An 18,464-nucleotide genomic window follows, 5' to 3' on the forward strand; every position below is an offset into this window, starting at 1 on the left:
GCATGAGGTCCATCGAGGTGAAAAATGCAACAAAGTGCCAAAATTTGAGCCTTTTCTGCGTATTTAAATCCTGCCCTAAGGTGGTGGCTGGCGGGGAAGAGCGGGGCGTTCACTCTGGAACCTACTGAGGGCCGCAGGGGCGAAGGCAGGAGGCTGCTCAGTGCCTTGGCCAGCCCCGCCTCGGGGTGACGGTGACGGGGTGACGACGGGGGGTGACGACGACGGGGGGGGTGACAGGAGGCGCCGGGGGGGGGGGTACGTGGCGTGACGGAGGCCGGAGGATGATGGGGACGAAGGGGTTCGGGGACAGCCCGGCAGGGGGCAGCAGTGGGCGGAGCCGGGGTACCCCGCGCCGCTGCCAGCCTCCCCTCCTGATTGGCCGCCGCTCGCTCATTATGCTAATACCTTGCGTCTCGCCGGGGCCAAGCGGGCTGACGTCACCAGCCCGCTGGCGGCCGCGCGCGCGGGTGGGGAGGGGGAGGGGGGGGGGGTGGGGGGTTGCGAGCGGAGAGGCCCGGGCCGAGCCGAGCGGTTCCGAACGGTTCCGAGCGGCGCCGAAGCGGCGCCGAGCGGGGCGGGGCGGGGCGGGGCGGGGCGGCGGGCGCCTCCCGCAGCGGCGGCGGCGGCGGCGGCGGAGCGGGCCATGGCCGCGGCGGGCAGCGGCGTGGCGGCGGCGGCGGCGGAGGCGGGGGCGGCGTTCAGCACCGCGAACAGCGGCCGGGTGAACGGGCTGAGCCGCCCGCCCGGCGCCATCGCCATGAAGGATCACGACGCCATCAAGCTCTTCGTGGGGCAGATCCCGCGTAACCTGGAGGAGAGCGACCTCAAGCCGCTCTTCGAGGAGTTCGGCCGCATCTACGAGCTCACCGTCCTCAAGGATCGCTTCACCGGCATGCACAAAGGTACGGGGGGGGGGGGCTCCGCGCCCGTCGGCGGCGCGCGACCAGGTTGGGGCGTCCTGAGGTGGGACGCCCTGAGGTGGGGCACCCGGGTGTGGGGCACCCCTGAGGTAGGGCAGCCTGAGGTGAAGGCACCCCTGAGGTGGGACGCCCTGAGGTGGAGCGCCCCGAGGTAGGGGTACCCCTGAGGTGAAGGCACCCCTGAGGTGAAAGCACCCCTGAGGTGGGATGCCCTGAGGTGGAGCGCCCTGAGGTAGGGGTACCCCTGAGGTGGGAGACCCTGAGGTGGGAGACCCAAGTATGGGGCACCCCTGAGGTGAAGGCACCCCTGTGGTGGGACACTCTGAGGTGGAGCACCCTGAGGTAGGGGTATCCCTGAGGTGGGACACCCTGAGGTGGGGCACCCCTGAGGTGAAGGCACCCCTGAGGTGGGACGCTCTGAGGTGGAGCGCCCCGAGGTAGGGGTAGCCCTCAGGTGGGACGCTCTGAGATGGGGCACCCATGATCTGGAAGTGCCCCTGAGGTGGGCATACTTTGGTATGGGGCACCTTTGAGGTGGGGGTACCCCTGAGGTGAGGTAGCCCTGAGATGGAGGTACCCCTGAGGTGGGTCACCTCTGAGGTGGAGCACCTCTGAGGTGGGGCACCCAAGTATGGGGCACCTCTGAGTTGAGATACCCCTGAGGTGGAGGTACCCTTGATCTGGAGGTACCCATAAGGTGGGGTGCCCCATACCGGGGCACCCCTGAGGTGGGGATACCCCTGAGGGGAAGGTACCCCTGAGATGGGGGCACCCTTGAAGGGGAGCACCCTGAGGTGGAGGTATGCCTGAGGTGGGGCACCCTGGTACGGGTTACTCCTGAGGTGGAGGTAGCCCCGTATGGGGCACCCCAATACGGAGCACCCCTGAGGCGGGGATACCCCTGAGGTGGAGGCACCCTGGTATGGTCCCTCCAGTGTGGGGGGGCACCACCCCTGAGGCGAAGGTACCCCTAAGGTAGGGACACCCCGGTATGGGGCATCCTGGTATGTGGCCCCCTTAAGATTGGGGTACCCCTGAGGCAGAGGCGCCAGTCTAAGGTGGAGGTACCCCTGGGATGGGGACACCTGCCTGAGGTGGGGGCACCCACACGGCGTTAGGGTGCCTGTCTGGGGTTGGGAGCTGCCATCTGGCTTGGGGACACCCCTGGGGTTGGACCATCCCAGGGCTGGGAACACCCCAATGGTGTTTAGGGCACCTGCCTGGGTTGGGGGCACCTGTTTGGCATCAGGGCACCCACGTGAGTTTTGGGTACCCCTGGAGTTGGAGCACCCCTGGGATTGAGGCACCCACCTGGGATACAGGCACCCACCACAGATGGGGGCACCCACCTGCCCAGCCCCCTGCCTGTGCCGTGTCCCAGGCCTCTGTGACCTGCGGGACCGGGATCACTGCTGGCCTGGCTGGCATGCCGGCACGCCAGCACGGGGTGCAGAGCACCCGGCACCCCCAACAGCGGCGTGCCGAGGGGCTCACGCATGCACCACCAAGGTCTTTATGGAACCTCCCACCCGTAAGCTGGGGGTCGGTGCCGCCGGAGAAGGGTCGGGGCACTCTGGGTGTCACCCAGATGGGATCTCAATGCTCCTCCGGCACACTGTTGCCGAGCCCCTGTGCCACGGGCAGCGCCTGCTTCGCCAGGACTTTCTGCAAAGCCGAAACTAGGCGCTTGTGGATGCGGCCACGTCAGTGCCCTTCGGCCATGGGGCAGCTGCCTGGACTCCATCGTTCTCGGCACCGTGGCCTCCGAAATGTCTCCAGGCGCCTCTGAAGCTGCTTGTGTTCCCCGAGCAATGGGATTTGCACCTTGCTGAGCCCCCTCGGCGCTTCCTCCAGCGCGGGCTTCAACTGCTGTGGCCCAGACGTGCCATTTAATTGGGGACGCTCCTCTAATTTGAACGGCATCCTTTCTCCTGGAGAGCCTCCGGAGCAGGATTGCTCCCTCTCCAGCCCTCCGAACTTCTCTGGAACGCCTGGCCACCATCCACATTGTTTCCTGCAGGGGAAAAGGGGGAAAAAAGGGGGAAAAAAGAGCGGGGAGGAGGAAGCCAACATGATTACGGATGGTAAACACTGGAAATGGCACCAGGACTGATGCGAGCCACTGCGCTGACTTCCCCTTTCCACCCGCGGTGGGATAATATTTAACCGGGGGGGGATCTCTCCTTGCTCCCTGCGAGGGCAGATGTCCCCAACACCCTGAGGCAAGCAAGGGACCCCATCCCTCGGCATCCCCCCGCCCTGCTGCCGCGCTCCCTCTCCTCCCAGGCACGCTGATTGTACTTATTAAGAGTTATTAATACTTAATCAGCTGGCGGATTTAATTGTGCCAATATTAAAAATGCATCAATGTCAATTTTATTCATTAAATATTTACTTTGTTGAAGGGAAACTGTTTTGCTGCTGTTTTAATGTCACTTTCAGACGCTTTTGGATGTGACCCCAGCAAATTGGGGGGGAGCCCTTGGGGAGGGAGTGGCGTGGTGGCAGCACAGGGACCCGGGATGCTCCCGCAGGAACGGGAGGGACGGAGGGGAGAGGATCAGACCCCGTCCCCAGGGCTTGCTCATCGCTGCCGGCTCCGGGCGAGCGAGTGGCTCGGCAGCGTGAGTCAGCGTGGGAAAACCTCGCCCCAGGCGTATTCCCGATTCCCGAAGCGCCGCGATGTCGGAGGAGCCGGAGCGCCTTCGCCACGCGAGGCTCATTGCGAGGAGGATGCTCCGGACCAGGAGAAGCGTGGCGGCAAGCCGGGATGCGCGGCCTTGACGCCTGGAGATCCGCTTCCTGGAGGGCTTTGGCTGCGGCTTTCCCTGGAGCCTGGGGCCGGAGCGCCACTGCCCGTGTGCTGCCAGACTCGCTGCCTGCTCTTGCCTTCCTCCTTCCTTCATCCTGGTGCTCCATCTCTTCTGTGTCGAGATCTCCCACCCTGTTTCGGGGCTGAGCTCTGGCCCCACTGGCGGTGGTGCCCACCGGGATGCCAGGGTGCTGGATGTCAGAGTGCCAGGGTGCCAGGGTGCTGGTGTGCTGGATGCCAGGGTGCCAGAGTGCTGGGTGCCAGGATGACAGGGTGCTGGGGTGCTGGATGCCACGGTGCCAGGATGCCGAGGTGCTGGGTTCCAGTGTGCCAGGGTGCTGGATGCCACGGTGCCAGGATGCCGGGGTGCTGGGTGCCAGTGTGCTGGGGTGCAGGATGCCAGGGTGCTGCAGTGCTGGATGTCAGAGTGCCAGGGTGCCACTGGGCTGCTGGATGCCACGGTGCCAGGGTGCCAGATGCCAGGGTGCTGGGTGCCAGGGTGCCGGGGTGCTGGGTGACACCCCAGCACCGTATTAGCCGCACCGCCAGCTCTCCGCGTGCCCGGGGCTTTGTGGTGGTACCGGGCCAGACACTGACCCCATCTCCCCGTCTCCGCAGGCTGTGCCTTCCTCACCTACTGCGCCCGCGACTCGGCCCTGAAGGCGCAGAGCGCCCTGCATGAGCAGAAGACGCTGCCGGGGGTAAGTGACACCAGGGGGGTCGGGGTGAGCTGGGGCGGGGGACAGTGACACCTACCTGGGGTGTGGGCGCAGGAGCCGCTTCCAGCGGCCGCAAACCGAGGCATTGATTTTCCTGCTGCCCGCGTGCTGTTGCGCTTTCTGTGGGCTCCGACCTCCCGAGCTTAACAAAGTGAAAATAAATATTTAATTATTCGCCTAAATAAAAATCAATAGGGCTGCTGGTTGGCTGGGGAAAGCGCCGGGGCCCGTGAATATCAATCCCTGCCTTGGGTGCGCGGAGCCGATGGAGGGGGACGAGGTTCGCGGGGACGTGGCTTCCTGAGCTGCGCTCTCAGCGGTGGTGCTGTGCATCGGTAGGTTTAAGAGTTAACAGCCCACTTTGGGAGCCTAAAGGAGGTGTGGGGTCAGGCCCTGCCTGCGGGACACAGGCGAGCACGTATGTGCATACACGTGTGTGCGAGGTCGATGGCTGCCGTAGCTGCTCGCTTCTCACCCTGCACGAGGCGAGCACAGGGGCGTGCACCTGAGCACGTGCTTGAACGTGGGCACGCGGGCACGAACCCCTGTGCGGGCACACGCCTGTGCGCGCCCCTCCGCGCGTGTGTGCACGTAGCGGTGCGTGGGTGTGCATCCGGGCAGGCGTCTGCGTGTGTGCACACCCCTGCGCCTGGGCTCACTCCTCCGTCTGCTCACCTGGCTGTGCCTGTGCGCACCCCTCGATGCTTGTGCACGCTCCTCCGTGCCTGTGCACACCCCTCGATGCTTGCGCACACCCCTCCGTGCCTGTGCTCGCACCCCTGCGTGCCTGCGCGCACACCCGTGGGCACACCCCTCTCTGCTTCTGCACACTCGCGCCTGCCCGTGCACACCCCCCCGTGCTTGTGCACCCCTCCTATGGCCGTGCACCCCCCCCCGTGCTTGTGCACCCCCCCTATGGCTGTGCACAACCCCCGTGCCTGTGCTCACACCCCCGCGCTCCGCGCCATCTCGGGGGTCCCCCCCCCAACCCGGGCCCAGGCCCCGCCCCCGGCGCGGCGCGGGGGCGTGTCCAAGGCGGTGGAGGGGGTGTGTCCCCACCGTAGCCCCTCCCCTCGGCTCGGCCCGGCCCGGCTCGGCCCGGCTCAGCGGGGCTGCGGCCGCCCCTCCCCCCGCCCCGCCTCCCCGCGCGCCGCTGCGCGAGCCGAGCCGAACCGGGCCGGACCGAGCCGAGCCGCCTCGGGTGGAGCCGGGTCGGGCCGGCCCGAACCGAGCCGAGCCGAGCCGAGCCGGGCCGGGCCATGCAGCTGCCGCAGGTGCCGGCGCCCGGGCCGCGGCCGCCCGTGCTGTGGGTGCCCGCCGGGTCCAAGATTCTCTGCATCGAGGTAGGGCCCCGCCTTTGTCTGCCGCCGGCTCGGCTCGGCTCGGCTCGGCCCGGGAGCCTCTGCGTGCGCTGGGGCATCCGCACCCGCGGGGTGGGGGTGCTTCGGAGTGGGGGGTGCATGCACCCGGGGAGGGGTGTCTGCACCCGGGGGGGTTATCTGCATGCAGGGATGGGGGATGCGTGTGATGGTGAGGGGGTGTATCTGCTCCCAGGGATGGCGGGGGGGTGTCGGGGTGAGCAGGGTGGGTTTGCACGCAGAGATGGGGTGAGTGCGCGGCTGGGTGGGTGAGGAGGATGGATCTGCTCCCAGGGGTGGGGATGGGGGGGTGTCGGTGGGGAGGGTGGATCTGCACCCCGGGATGGGGCGTGTGCGCGTGGGTGTCGGTGGGGAGGGTGGATCCGCACCCAGGGATGGGGTACACGCGTTGGCGGGGTGGTCGTTGGCGATGAGAGTGTATTTGCCCCCCCCCCCCCGGGTGGGGGGTCGCGATCGTGCGTGTGTTCGCGAGGAGGGTGTATCTGCACCCAGGGATGGGGAGGGTGTTGGCGGGGGGGATGTTGGCGAAGAGGGTGTATCTGCACGCAGGGATGCTGCGTGTGAGGGTGGGTGTTGGTGGGAGCATGTATCTGCGCCCAGGGCTGCTGTGTGGTGGTGGGGTGTGGGTGAGCGGGGTGTATTTGCAGGCAGAGATGGAGCGTGTGCACGCCTGTGTTGGTGAAGAGGGTGTATCTGCATCCAGGGATGGGTTTGTGTGTTGGCTGGAGGGTATATTTTTCCACCCTGAGCTCGGGTGTGGGTGTTGGTGCTGTGTGTGTGGTTGCAGGTGTGCAAGGGGATGTGCTGGGGGGCGTTGCACCCGCCGATGGTGCGAGGGTGTGCGCGTGCATTGGCAGGGGTATGGTTTTGCCCCTGGGGTGTGCACAAGTAGGTGTTGGTGGGGAGCGGTTGCACGTCAGCGGCATGCAAGCATGTCAGTGGCTGTGTGTGTGAGCGGGTGCTAAGGGTGTCTTTGCACCCAGGGATTGTGCACACGGGGTGGGGGTGTACGTGGGCCTGGGGGGGTGGCGGTGGGGGGTGTTTAAGTGTGCGCACGTGCGTGTGTGCGCACGCTGGGTGCGAGCAGGGAGCGGAGAGTGCGTGTGCGCGTATGGGTGTTGCATGGGCTCCCACATTGTGGGTGCCCAGCGGGGGAGCTGGCCGGGTGTGTGCAGGGCTCAGGTGTGCGTGGGTGGTGGTGGGGATGGGGTGTGGGTGCTGCTGGGGGGGAGCCGTGGCCATCCAGGGGTGGTGTCCAGCACCGGGCGTCCGTGTGTCCGCAGAAGGCTGCCGGGGGTCCCTCCGTGGGTCCTGCTGCCGCAATGGGGAAACTGAGGCAAGGGGCGTCATGTCCCTGCCTGGCATGGATGGCAGTGCCGGCTGTGCACCCTGGGGTGTGTGCCCGTGGTTGTGCCAAATCCACAGCTTTGGGGAGGGTGCTGTGGGTGTTGTGTGGGTGTGTGACTGTGGGTGGGTGGGTGCTTATGAGGACTCTGATCTCAGAGTGGGCAGGTGTAGGGGTGTTGTGTGCGGGTGTACACAGGGCTGGGTTGGGGTGGGTGTGCGTCTGCCTGTGGGTGTGCAGTCATGCTAGGACGGATGTACAGTTGTGCGTGGGTGCAAGCGTGTGGCTGTGTAGGTGTACGGTTGTGCAGGGGGGTGCTGAGGCGAGCGTGCAGCTGTGGGTGGGTGGATGTGCATGGAGGATGCTGTATGTGGGTGTGTGATTGTGCTCAGAGGTGTGCGGGAGCGGGAGTGCGGCTGTAGGGGATGCGTGGTTGTGCGTGGGGGTGTGCTAGGATGGTTGTGTGCCTGTGCGGGGTTGTGCGGTGGTGTGACTGTCCCCAGGCCAGCTGTGTCCCCTTGTTGTGAGTTCACCCCCAGGGCTCTGGCAGGGTGTTCCCGTGATGGGTGGCTGCCTGTACCCGAGCGCCTGTCTCCCTGCACCGTGTGTTGGCTGTCTGGGGACCCCGGGAGTGACGTGGGCACCAGGCTCCCATGGGCACCCGCTGCTCCAGCGTCACCCGGCGCCTCCATCTCGGCTCATTCAGATGCGTGGTGGTGGCCTGCCAGATCCTCTGGCTGTTGGGCGCAAGGAGGAGGAGGGTGACACCAAGGAAGGAGCGAGGGCCAGAAGTGACCCTTTCCCACGGGGCAGGTCCCACTGCAGGGGTTCACCATGGGCTGGCTCTCCCTGGTGCCCAGGTTGTTGGGGGGCTCCGAATTTGAGCGGGTGACAGTGCCCAAGGGGTCAGGTGGTGGTTTAGCAACCGGTGGTGACCCCCTTCAGGCTGTAGCACACTGGTGGTTTGCCCATGGGGTGCTGTAGCTGGGGTTCTGTGGGGCACCCACGGGTGACGGGACTGGTGGGTGCTCGAACACCCCAGACAGGGTCTCCTGTGGGCCTGGGTGCGTCAGTGAGTCCTTGGGGTATGCAAGGACGGGTGGGGGGGACATGGGTGGGAGCGGGGTGATGGGTGGATGGATGTGTGGGTACTATGGGGGTGGAGGGATGGGTGCTAAGGGGGTGGAAAGGCAGGTGGCAGGGAGATGGGGGATGGATGGGCTGGTGTAAGGGTGCTATGGGGATGGGTAGGGGTTGGGGGGTGGATGGATGGGTGTTATGGGGATGGATGGGTGTTGGGGGTTGGATGGGTGAATTGATGGGTGAATCTTAGGTGCAGATGGGTGGGTGGGTGGTTGCGTGGGTGTCAGGGGTGGGTGAATGGACGGATGGGTGTTGGGGGATGGACGGATGTATGTCAGGGGGTGGACGGATGTATGTCAGGAGCAGGGGGAGATGCCTGGGTGGTTTTTTGGGTGTCAGGGGATGAATGGAAGGCTGTGGGGCAGCGGCGGGTGGCTGGGTGACTGGGTGGGCACAGGGGCACGGTGCAGGGGTGCTGTGGGGACAGACAGGCAGGTGGGCGCCGGACACCCAGGTGCGGGGGGAGGTCTTGGTGCCCAAGCCGTCCACCTGTGCCATGGGAGCCAGTGCAGGGGGGCACTGAGCATCCCAGGGTGGGCACAGGGTGATGTCAGGGCTGCCAAAACCCCCTTCTGGGGGTGTCCACAGGCCAGGGCAGTTTCTCCCCAGCACGGTGCGGCAGCCTTGGGGTAGGTTAGCTGGTCCCTGAGGCCTGACATTTATAAACATCAGCCGCTCCCGGAGAATCAATACAGTTTAATAACCGGCGAGCGGAGACGGGAGACACATCAAAATGACACTCTGCGGCTCCGTAAATGTTATTCTAAATCATACTCGCTGGGTTTATTACATTAAGCATACAGCAGCGGGCACGGGAAATTTATTCCATCAAAGGCCATCGCACTGGTAAATGGGACTGGCGGGTCGGTGGAGGGGGGGCAGCCACCCCCAAAAATGGGGTTCCCTCCTCCCGGCCGTGGCAGGGACGTGGGGGACAGGGGGATGGTGGTTCTACGGGTCTTCGTGCTGTCACAGCCTCCTGGGTTTGGGGTGAGCTGGATCCTGCCCCGGTGCTGGGGTTGGGGTGGATGTTTGGGGGACCAGTGACACAAGGGCAGCCGGGTGGCTCCATGTCCATGTCCCTCAGTGCCAGTCCACGGCTGCTGGGGACCCAGTCCCCTCCCTGGAGCATCCTCGGCTCTGTGCTGACATTTCTCCCCGCGTTTCCCTGGAGACGAGGCGGTTGCCGTGGAAACCTCCCTCCTCTTCTTCCTTAGCCATCCTCTTCCTCACGGGGGGGGGGCGGGGGTGGTGCTGCCCCCACCCAGCCCCTAAATTTGGGGACCCCCTCCAGGGGTGCGCAGGGAGAACCCTGGGATGGGGGTGCACACCCGCGTGGGTGCGATAGCAGCACACGTGTGCGCGGCTGTCCCTGCGTACGCTTGAGCCGTGTACGTGTGCGCACAGCCGCCCCGTCATGCGTGACATCCCGCCGTTGCCGTGACGACCCCATCGAGCACATGGCTCGGGCTCTGCAGCATCGCGGGGGAAGCACGCTTGTTGCCGTGGAAACGGCCGTAATTGTAGCATTTTTCGGCTAAATGGGGGGGAAAAAGGAGGGGGAGAGAGGTGGAGAAATGGCTCCGTGGGGCAGCAGGCCAGGGACGTGTGTGCCGTCCCAGCGTGTCCCTCTGCACACGCATGTCACGCTCGCGGGTACACGCGGTGGCGACGCGCGAGAGGAGGCCGAAATTGGGTGAGAATCGGGAAAAGGAGAGTGGTGCCGGTGCTGCTGGAGGGGCCGGGGCTGGCCGGGTGCTGCCGCCGCCTCTGCAGTCCTTTGCAGTCGAGGAAAGCAGGCAGGCGGCCAAGGCTGGCACCGGCAGCCCGGCGGGCGCCTGCGGCACCGGGTACCCGTCCCCAGGGCTGTAGCATTGCCCTCCTCCCACGGCATCCCTGGTTCGGTGTGGCCACGAGCCCTGGCTCTGTTCTTGCAGGTCCCTCCCCTGCTCCCTGCTCCGTCCCCCTGTGCCAGGCTGGGGCCGAATCCTGCCATTCCCCGCAGAAAGGGTTCGGTGGGGGCACAGCATCGCCACTGACCACCCGCTCCCCTTGTGTGTTGCAGATGAACCGCCCCATCCAGGTGAAGCCTGCTGACAGCGAGGGCCGAGGAGGTAGGTCCCCCCTTCCCCGGCTGCCCCGCACGGGCAGGGGGGCGGAGGGCCAGCCCAGGGGGTGATGGGGGACACGGTGGCATCGTGGGGGCTGCCGCGGGGAGGTTTGTTTGCAGAGAAACAGGCAAAAGGAGCTGCCTTTGCCGGTGGCGTCCAAAACTGAGCACAGAGCAAATGCGATCTTGGCTCTCCCTGCCCAGCCTGCTGGGGGGAGCGTCCTGACGTCATGCCGAGAATGTCCTGACGTCATGCCAAGAACATCCTGATGTCATACTGTGAGCATCCTGACATCATGCTGGGCAGAGCGCCAGCCAGCCGCTCCCCGACAGCCCCTTCGTCTATCAAACAACCTAATTACCCGCCCAGAGATGCCTGTGGGGACCCCAGCAGAGTCGGGGTGCAGGAGTCGGCCGCACATGGCCCAAGCCCCTCTCAAATAGAAACTGCTGGCCCCCCCCCAATTCTCCGTGGGGGTTTGCAGGTCGTGGGGCCACGGCATTTCAAGGCTGAGTCAATAATTTGGGCAAAATTGCAGGAATTGGACCAAAACTCTCTGATGTTCCCAGTGCCGCGAGGAAGCTCTGGGCGCGTAGGCACGCTCGGACACGTGGGATGTTCGCATAGGGCCGCCTGCCCTCGGCAAGACAGCCGGGGTAGATATCGCCCTATTCAAAGCACGTTATTAAACACGCCGCAAGCTGGTCCCAGCACGTCCCAGAGGGACACGGCAAATAAATTACCCACTTACCAAGCGTAATTGGTGAAGGATTAAAAATCGATAGGCGAGCTCAGGCGCCTGGCTCTGGCCCCCTCGCCCAGGAGGGGATGTTCGGCCACCGAGCCAGCTCCCCTCGGCCGCCTTGGCCAGGAGATGGTTTATGTTTAACTAGACAACACATAGCCCTATTCCCTTAACTAATTTTCCTGGTACCTTAACGGACAGAGCATTAATCGTCTCCTGCCATTATTTATTTATTTCTCCGGCAACGCTCTTGACAGGGCACCTTATTTTCTTTGTCAAATGCTATTAGCGCGCAGCGGGAGCGCGCGGCTGCGCAAGACAGATGCTGGTAATAATCATGAAATTCTCATTATTTACTCTCCCTTCTCTCGTGTTTGGGTTATTTATGTCCCCTGGGCACGGCCGGAGGCTGCGGGTTATTCTGCGAGTCAATCATACAAAGGCAATCGCCACTGTTTTGCGGGCTCTCTTTGTTTCCCAGCCGCATCCCGCATCAGTGCTGGGGGAGCCAGCTCCTCCATCCCCAGGAAAAGCCCCAGCTCTGGTCCCTGAAGCAAGAGCCAGCTCTTCGCAGCTTCACCCCTCAGCAATTTCCCTGCAGGAGAGGTTTTTCCACCCTGAGCGTTTTGTAGGATGGAGGTGATAAACCCTGTGTATATGCTGGCAGATCAGCATTGCTCTCTGCCCAGGCTCCGGTGTTACCCGGCTCTTTCCCTTCCGTGCGCCACTTGCACACCAGGGATGAGGGGATGGGACGGTGGGTAGCATCCCGCTCTCTGAGGGGCTTGGTTTTGTTTTTAGAAGACAGGAAGCTCTTTGTGGGCATGCTGGGGAAGCAACAGAGCGAGGATGACGTCCGGCGCCTCTTTGAGCCCTTTGGCCAGATCGAGGAGTGCACCATCCTCCGAGGGCCTGACGGAGCCAGCAAAGGTGGGCTTTGGGGGAGCGGGGTGAGCGCTCTGTGGGCTGTCGGCACCCATGGAGGGTGGGAGTCACTGGCTGGGCAGCACTGGCTCCCGCAGTGGCTGAATCCAACCTCTCTCGTGTCCCCTCTCTGCCCTTAGGTTGTGCCTTTGTGAAATACGGCAGCCACACCGAGGCGCAGGCTGCCATCAACAGCCTGCATGGCAGCCAAACCATGCCGGTAAGTGCCAGGCTCTCGCCCTGCCCCGTTCGACCCCATGCTGCCTGCATAATCCAATCACCAGCTAATTTGATCCTCTGTCTAATTGGATCAAAATCCTACAGACCGGCAATTTGTCGGCCAGATCACCCCAAGGTTCATCCTTGCCTGGGCGCTGAGCTCTGGGGCTGAGCGCGCAGGGCTAATTCCCTCCACGCTGGAGAAAGGGGCTGTTTAATTAACGTCGAAGGTCAAAATTGTGAACAAGGAGGGGAAAAAGGAAACAGAGGTCAGGGAGCTGCTGCCAGGGAGAAAAAACTGGCTATAATTAAACCTCACATCGATTGCTGGTTGTTGCTGCCAAGCCGGGCAGCATCCCCAGGGCTGAGGATGCTGTGGCTGCTGCGAGCCAGTGGGTCTCTCCCCGGAGCGGGGAGACATTTCAGGGGCATTGCCGGGGTCCTGCCGTTCAGCCCCCTCTTCCCCCTGTCTCAGGGTGCCTCATCTAGCCTGGTAGTGAAGTTTGCGGACACGGATAAGGAGAGGACCCTGCGGCGGATGCATCAGATGGCAGGGCAGCTGGGCATCTTCAACCCCATGACCATCCAGTTTGGCGCCTACGGGGCCTATACGCAAGCGGTAGGAGCTGGCGCCGGCTGGGACCTGGGGGTTTTGGGGGAGCCCCGCGAGTGGGGAGGGTTGGTTTTGCCCGTGAAAGCCTGCGTGAGGTTGTACCAGTGCCAGTGGGTGCAGATGTCCATCAGGGTTGGCGTATCCCCATTTAGGGGCACAACAGAAGGCTTCACCCCCCAGGTGAGGGTGGCATGGCTGTAGGGTGCAGCGGTCCCACGTATCGCCTTTTTTAGTGTCACCTAGACCTCCTCCTGTCCCCAGGTCCGGCAGCGGGTGGCATTTATCCCTCTGAGCCCCCACGCGTGGGTGCAAAGCGGGAATGCTAATTTTTCCTCCCCTGCTCCCCCCTTCTCTCTGCCTCTCACTCACTTTCCCCTTTTTCCCCCTTTCTTTCCTGAAGATCATGCAGCAGCAGGCGGCCCTGATGGCGGCTGCGCAGGGGACCTGCCTGAACCCCATGGCTGCCATCGCCGCTGCCCAGATGCAGCAAATGGCCGCCTTCAATGTCAGCGGGCTGGTGGCCGCCCCCCTCACCCCCTCTTCAGGTATGACCCCCCTCCCTTTGCTCCCCATCCTGCTCAGCAACCTCAGGGGGGGCTGCCGGTGCTGACACCTCCCTCCTGCAGGTACGAGCACCCCCCCTGGCATCAGCACAGCGCCCGTGCCCAGCATCGCCACGCCGATCGGGGTGAACGGCTTCAGCCCGCTGCCGCCACAGACCAACGGGCAGCCCGCCTCGGAGACCATCTACACCAACGGCATCCACCCCTACCCAGGTAACCCTCCTCCCAGCCTTCCGGGGGGGCTCCGCTGCATTCCCTCAGGACTGGGGACACGTGCTCGGCTCACGCGGCAGGCTCCGGGGGTGCTCCCCACCCCAGGAACAAGCTGGATGAACCAGCCATGCACCGATCCCCATCGAAATCCCTCCTCCTGTGGCATTGCCGCCTTTGCAAGCGGGGGGATGCTCTTGGCTCCAATGAAAGAGCAGGGAGCAGCTCTGCCCCTCTGTGGCGGTGCTTGGATGAGAGCCCTCTCCCGTGGGAGCTGCTCGTCCCTGGGTTTCTCTTGCTTATTCTCTCTTCCTTCTCCCTTCTTTTCTCTTCCCAGCTCAAAGCCCCACGGTGGCAGATCCCCTCCAGCAAGCCTACGCAGGCATGCAGCACTATGCAGGTCTCAAACTTTGCTTTGCACTTCTTCCCTCTCTCCCCTCTTTGCTCCTCACCCTTATTTCTGGGGGGTGAACATCACCTTGGGGTTGAACCACAGGATTGGGGCAGCGTGCTTGGTCACAGATTAATGTGGTGAGCATGGGGTACCATACACTGGCAGGAGCTCCGGGGCAGTGGTGGGGTGACGCTGATGCAGACCACCATCCCCTCGTCCCCAGCAACACAGATGCGCTCCCGGCACGGCCCTCCGTGCAAATTTTGGATGGAGGAAAGTGAGTTTTAATGCCCATGGGTCTGAGATAACTCCGTGGGGGAGAGCTGGCGCCGGTACCTAGGAGAGGGGGCGAGGTTTGGGCAGTGATGGAGAGCTGGCTCCATGCTGGATCCTGCCGACACGCCAGCCTGCTGGTAGAGACGGCCACGGAGGCACCAAGACATCAAAAATCCTCGGATGTTCATCGCACGGCCGAATCTGATGGCCAAGGAGATGGGCCACAGAGAGAAGGGAGTCAAAGCGTCCTGTGGAAGTACGTCGAGCCCGGCAGCCATTTAACTAGGAGCAGTAACAGCAATTTTCAGATTTTCAACAGAAAATCAAGTTTTGGACCCCAAATTGTTCATTTTTTCAACCAAAAGTGCTGGCTTTCCTCAACCATGAGGCTGTATTACTGCTGCCACCAACGTCCCTCCTGGGAGAGCCGTTCCTGCATCCCTGGTGTGCCGGGAGGCCGGGGCCATGCCGGCAGGGGTGGGAAAGGCAGAGCCAGTAGCCCTGGGGCAGGGGAGGCACCTCCATCGAGGGTGGCAGCGGGGGACATCCCTGTCCCCAGCCCTTCCCAGGGCTGGTGTGGTTGCCGGGGTCTCAGCTCTGCATTTCTCTCTTCCAGCAGCGTATCCCACCGCCTACGCACCCATCAGCCAAGCTTTTCCCCAGCAAGCACCCATCATCCCGCAGCAGCAGCGAGAAGGTGAGGGGTTGTGGGGGGCACCCCGCCGTGGGGCCGGTGGCTCTTCGCTCCCCCCCGGGGTGACCCCCGCCTCCCGGCTGACATGTGGCTGTCCTTTGTGTGTCACCCAGGTCCCGAAGGCTGTAACCTGTTTATTTATCACCTGCCCCAGGAGTTTGGGGACGCAGAGCTCACGCAGATGTTCTTGCCTTTCGGCAATGTCATCTCTGCCAAAGTCTTTGTGGACCGTGCCACCAACCAGAGTAAATGCTTTGGTAAGTCCTGGTGTGCGGCTCTCCCCGACGTCCCAGCTCGGAGGTCTGGCTCTCCCCAGTCCCCAGCTCAGGGGTCCAGTTCTCCTCAATATCGCAGCTCAGGGATCCGGCTCTCCTCAACATCCCACCTCGAGGATCCAGCTCTCCTCGACATCCCAGCTCTCCCTGGTCTCCAGCTTGGAGGTCCAGCTCTCCCTGACATTCCAGCTCAGGCCTCCGGCTCTCCCTGATGTCCCAGCTTGGGAGTCTGGCTCTCCCTGACATCCCAGCTCAGGGGTCTGGCTCTCCCCAGTGTCTCATCTCGAGGGTCTGGCTCTCCCCAGTGTCTCATCTCGAGGGTCCAGCTCTCCCCAGCGTCCCCAGCTCGGAGGTCTGGCTCTCCCCAGTGTCCCAGCTCAGGGGTCCAGCTCTCCCCAGTGTCCCCAGCTCGGAGGTCTGGCTCTCCCCAGTGTCCCAGCTCAGGGATCCGTCTCTCCCTGATATCCCAGCTCGGGGGTCCAGCTCTCTTCTGTCCCCAGCTCGGGAGTCCAGCTCTCCCCAGTCCCCAGCTCAGGTGTCCGGCTCTCCCCAACATCCCCAGCTCAGGGGTCCGGCTCTCCCTGACATCCCCAGCTCAGGGGTCTGGCTCAGGCAGCACCGCTGGGTGACCGAAGCCGCACCGTGGCTGGAGCAACGCGGCTGTCCGTCCTGGGGCCAAAGGGCGGCAGGATTTTTGTCCCGCACCGTGCCAGGACAGAAGGACATAGCCTCTTGCTGTCCCCTCTTATGCTGTCCCGTGTCCTCCGCCTTGTGCACCTGCCGGCGTGCCTGCCAGGGAGGGCTGGTCACCGCTTGCCACTGCCATGTCTGCTCTGCTTACATGGCCGAGTGGCACCACTGCCGCCAGCATGCTCTGGCCTGCAGACCTGTCACCGCAGTGTCCCTGTAGCCTGTGTCACTTTGGTGGCCCCACAAATCCCATCACCCTGGTGTCCCCAGACCTCATCACTCTCGTGTCCCCACAGACCCCCGTCACCCTGGTATCCCCACAGACCTGCAGACCTTGGTGTCCCTGTAGACCCTGTCACCCCAGTGTCTTTGGAGGCCCCATCACCTCAGTGTCTCTGCAGACCCTGTCACTCAGGTGTCCCATGAGCCCGCACATCCCATCCTGGTGTCCCCACAGACCCCATCACCTTGGTGTCCCTGCAGACCACTCCAGTGTCCCTGTGGACCCTCTTATGCTGGTGTCCCCACAGACCCTGTCACCTCAATGTCCCTGCAAACCTTGGTGTCCCCAAAGATGCCATCAGCCCATCACCCAGTCCCCTGCAATCTGGGGCTGTGCTGTTACCCCACGATCCCCCTCTCCCAGCACCCCCAACCTGGGGCTCCACCTGAGGCTGCCCACAGGAGCATCCCATGGGATTTCAACGCCTCAGCTGAAGCAAAGCGGCAACCTGCGATGTTTACAGTGACAAACTCCTCTGTCACCTCGTCCCTCGCCCCCAGGTTTCGTCAGTTTTGACAATCCGACAAGCGCTCAGGCAGCCATTCAGGCCATGAACGGCTTCCAGATCGGCATGAAGAGGCTAAAAGTCCAGCTAAAGCGGCCGAAAGATGCCAACAGACCCTACTGACCCCTGCTTACCCTGGCCCTGCGGAGAGGTACGGGGGGGGGAGCACAGGGGGGCTTGGCCCTGCTGCAACCCCTGCAATGCCCTGGGGGACCTGGCAGTGGTGCTTGGCTCACCTAAAGCATCGCAGGTGCCGTGTTTTCTCCAAAAATGTCCTCGAGAGTGTGCGGGGGGGGGTGTCTCTGTGCCTGGGAGCGTCTGTGTGTGTGTGGGGTCCCTCTCTCTGTCCCTCTCTCTGTCCTTCCTTCGCTCCACCCCCCAGGACACAGGCTAACGGCCCCTTCGTTGTTTTGCAGGTCGGGCGTCCTGCGGTGTCTGACGACTTTCCCCTTCCCCAAGTGCAGTATCCAAACCCGTAACTCTCTTTCTTTGCAACACATCCCGGAGGAGGAAGAGGAGGAAGAAGAGGAGGAGGTGATGGAGAAAACGGCGAAGAAGAGAGCCATTCTGGTCGTAGCTTTTCTTTTCTTTTTTGATTTTTTTTCCCAAACTGGTCTTGTTTGTTACTTAACGGGAACGAGAGAGCAAGGAAGACAAGGAAGGAGGAGAGCAATGCAGCCCTGGGGCTGAGATTCGCCGCTGGCCGTTTGCCGGGACTCACCAAATCCCTCGCCGGGAGAAAGGACAACGGCCCCGGGCGGCCGGGATACGATCTACCTTTGTGTTTTTTTTTAAAGCACTCATTTGCTGCTACCGATTTCCCAGGAGAAACGAGGAAAAGAGGCTCCAAATGGATTTTTAAACCAAAGCCGGTGGGACGGGACCAGCCTCGGGCGCTTCACCTGGAGGATGCTTGTTTGGAAAAAAGAAAAAGGGCAAGATTTTCTTTTTCCCCGCGTCGGGAAAAAAAAAAAAGGATCAAAGGATGTTGGACTTATAGAAGATATATATAAATAAGTATATATATATATATATCCCATGGAGCAGGGCAGCGGGACACACGCTTCCCCCTGCTTGTCACTGGCACAGGGACATAGGATTACTTGTTTCAGAGTCATATCATTCCTTAGAGTTTAGGGACCAAAGGACTATTGCTTTTTTTAAATATATCTATAAATAAATTAATTTAAAAAAAAAACAAAACACACAAAAAAACAAAAAACGGAAAGAAGAAGAAAAAAAACCAGAAATCAAGAAGGTTGAGAAAAACCTCGGGCGTTAAGAGCTGCGAGCGTTTCCTAGAGGGCTCGGTTTTGGGAGGCCAATTCACGGGGCTCAAGGGCTCGGTTTTGGGGGGCTGATCTGTGGCCGGGGATGGGGGGATGCGGGGGGGTTGGGGATCTGTGGTGGCTCCCCCAGCCCCACGGCCCAGGCGGGAGCCAGCAGCGGGGGAGTCAAGCTGGTTGAAAGAGCCCCTTCGGTCGCCTCCAGGAGAGGGCGAAGCAATGCGGTTCTTTGCGTTTTCAGTTGGTTTGGGGGGATTTTGGGGTTGTTTTTTTTCAGCCAAAAAAAAAAAAAAGAAAAATGTGAGGTTTCGGCAGAAACGAAGCGAAGTGAAATAAACTTATTTTGTCAAAATCGTCA

The 18,464-nt window shown here is 62.7% G+C and overlaps 1 protein-coding gene across 6 annotated transcripts; it reads left to right on the forward strand.

Annotated features, from left to right (window-relative positions):
- The first annotated feature begins 626 nt into the window (after positions 1 to 626).
- CELF6 (CUGBP Elav-like family member 6) lies at positions 627 to 18,464 on the forward strand. Of its 6 annotated transcripts, none has more exons than XM_052808397.1 (13): positions 627 to 902; positions 4,351 to 4,433; positions 10,384 to 10,432; positions 11,976 to 12,104; positions 12,239 to 12,318; positions 12,793 to 12,936; positions 13,331 to 13,475; positions 13,557 to 13,706; positions 14,041 to 14,103; positions 14,990 to 15,070; positions 15,181 to 15,324; positions 16,816 to 16,971; positions 17,237 to 18,464. In XM_052808397.1, exons 1-12 carry the CDS (start codon positions 644 to 646, stop codon positions 16,941 to 16,943), a joined length of 1,455 nt encoding a protein of 484 aa, XP_052664357.1. In that variant the 5' UTR covers positions 627 to 643; the 3' UTR covers positions 16,944 to 16,971; positions 17,237 to 18,464. The 6 variants fall into 6 exon arrangements, with proteins under 6 accessions (XP_052664357.1, XP_052664359.1, XP_052664360.1 ...); XM_052808399.1 differs by having other exon boundaries at positions 628 to 902; positions 14,993 to 15,070; XM_052808398.1 differs by having other exon boundaries at positions 629 to 902; positions 11,979 to 12,104.

This window comes from Harpia harpyja, chromosome 14 (genome assembly GCF_026419915.1).
Source record: "Harpia harpyja isolate bHarHar1 chromosome 14, bHarHar1 primary haplotype, whole genome shotgun sequence".
Lineage (NCBI taxonomy): Eukaryota > Metazoa > Chordata > Aves > Accipitriformes > Accipitridae > Harpia > Harpia harpyja.

What these genes read in the sequence shown, in the direction of transcription:
- CELF6 (XM_052808397.1), top strand. Translation starts at nt 644, where the DNA reads ATGGCCGCGGCGGGCAGCGGCGTGGCGGCGGCGGCGGCGGAGGCGGGG. An exon ending in CCCGCAGCAGCAGCGAGAAG is followed by an intron (nt 15,071 to 15,180) that starts GTGAGGGGTTGT and finishes TGTGTCACCCAG; the next exon opens with GTCCCGAAGGCTGTAACCTG. An exon ending in CAACCAGAGTAAATGCTTTG is followed by an intron (nt 15,325 to 16,815) that starts GTAAGTCCTGGT and finishes CCTCGCCCCCAG; the next exon opens with GTTTCGTCAGTTTTGACAAT.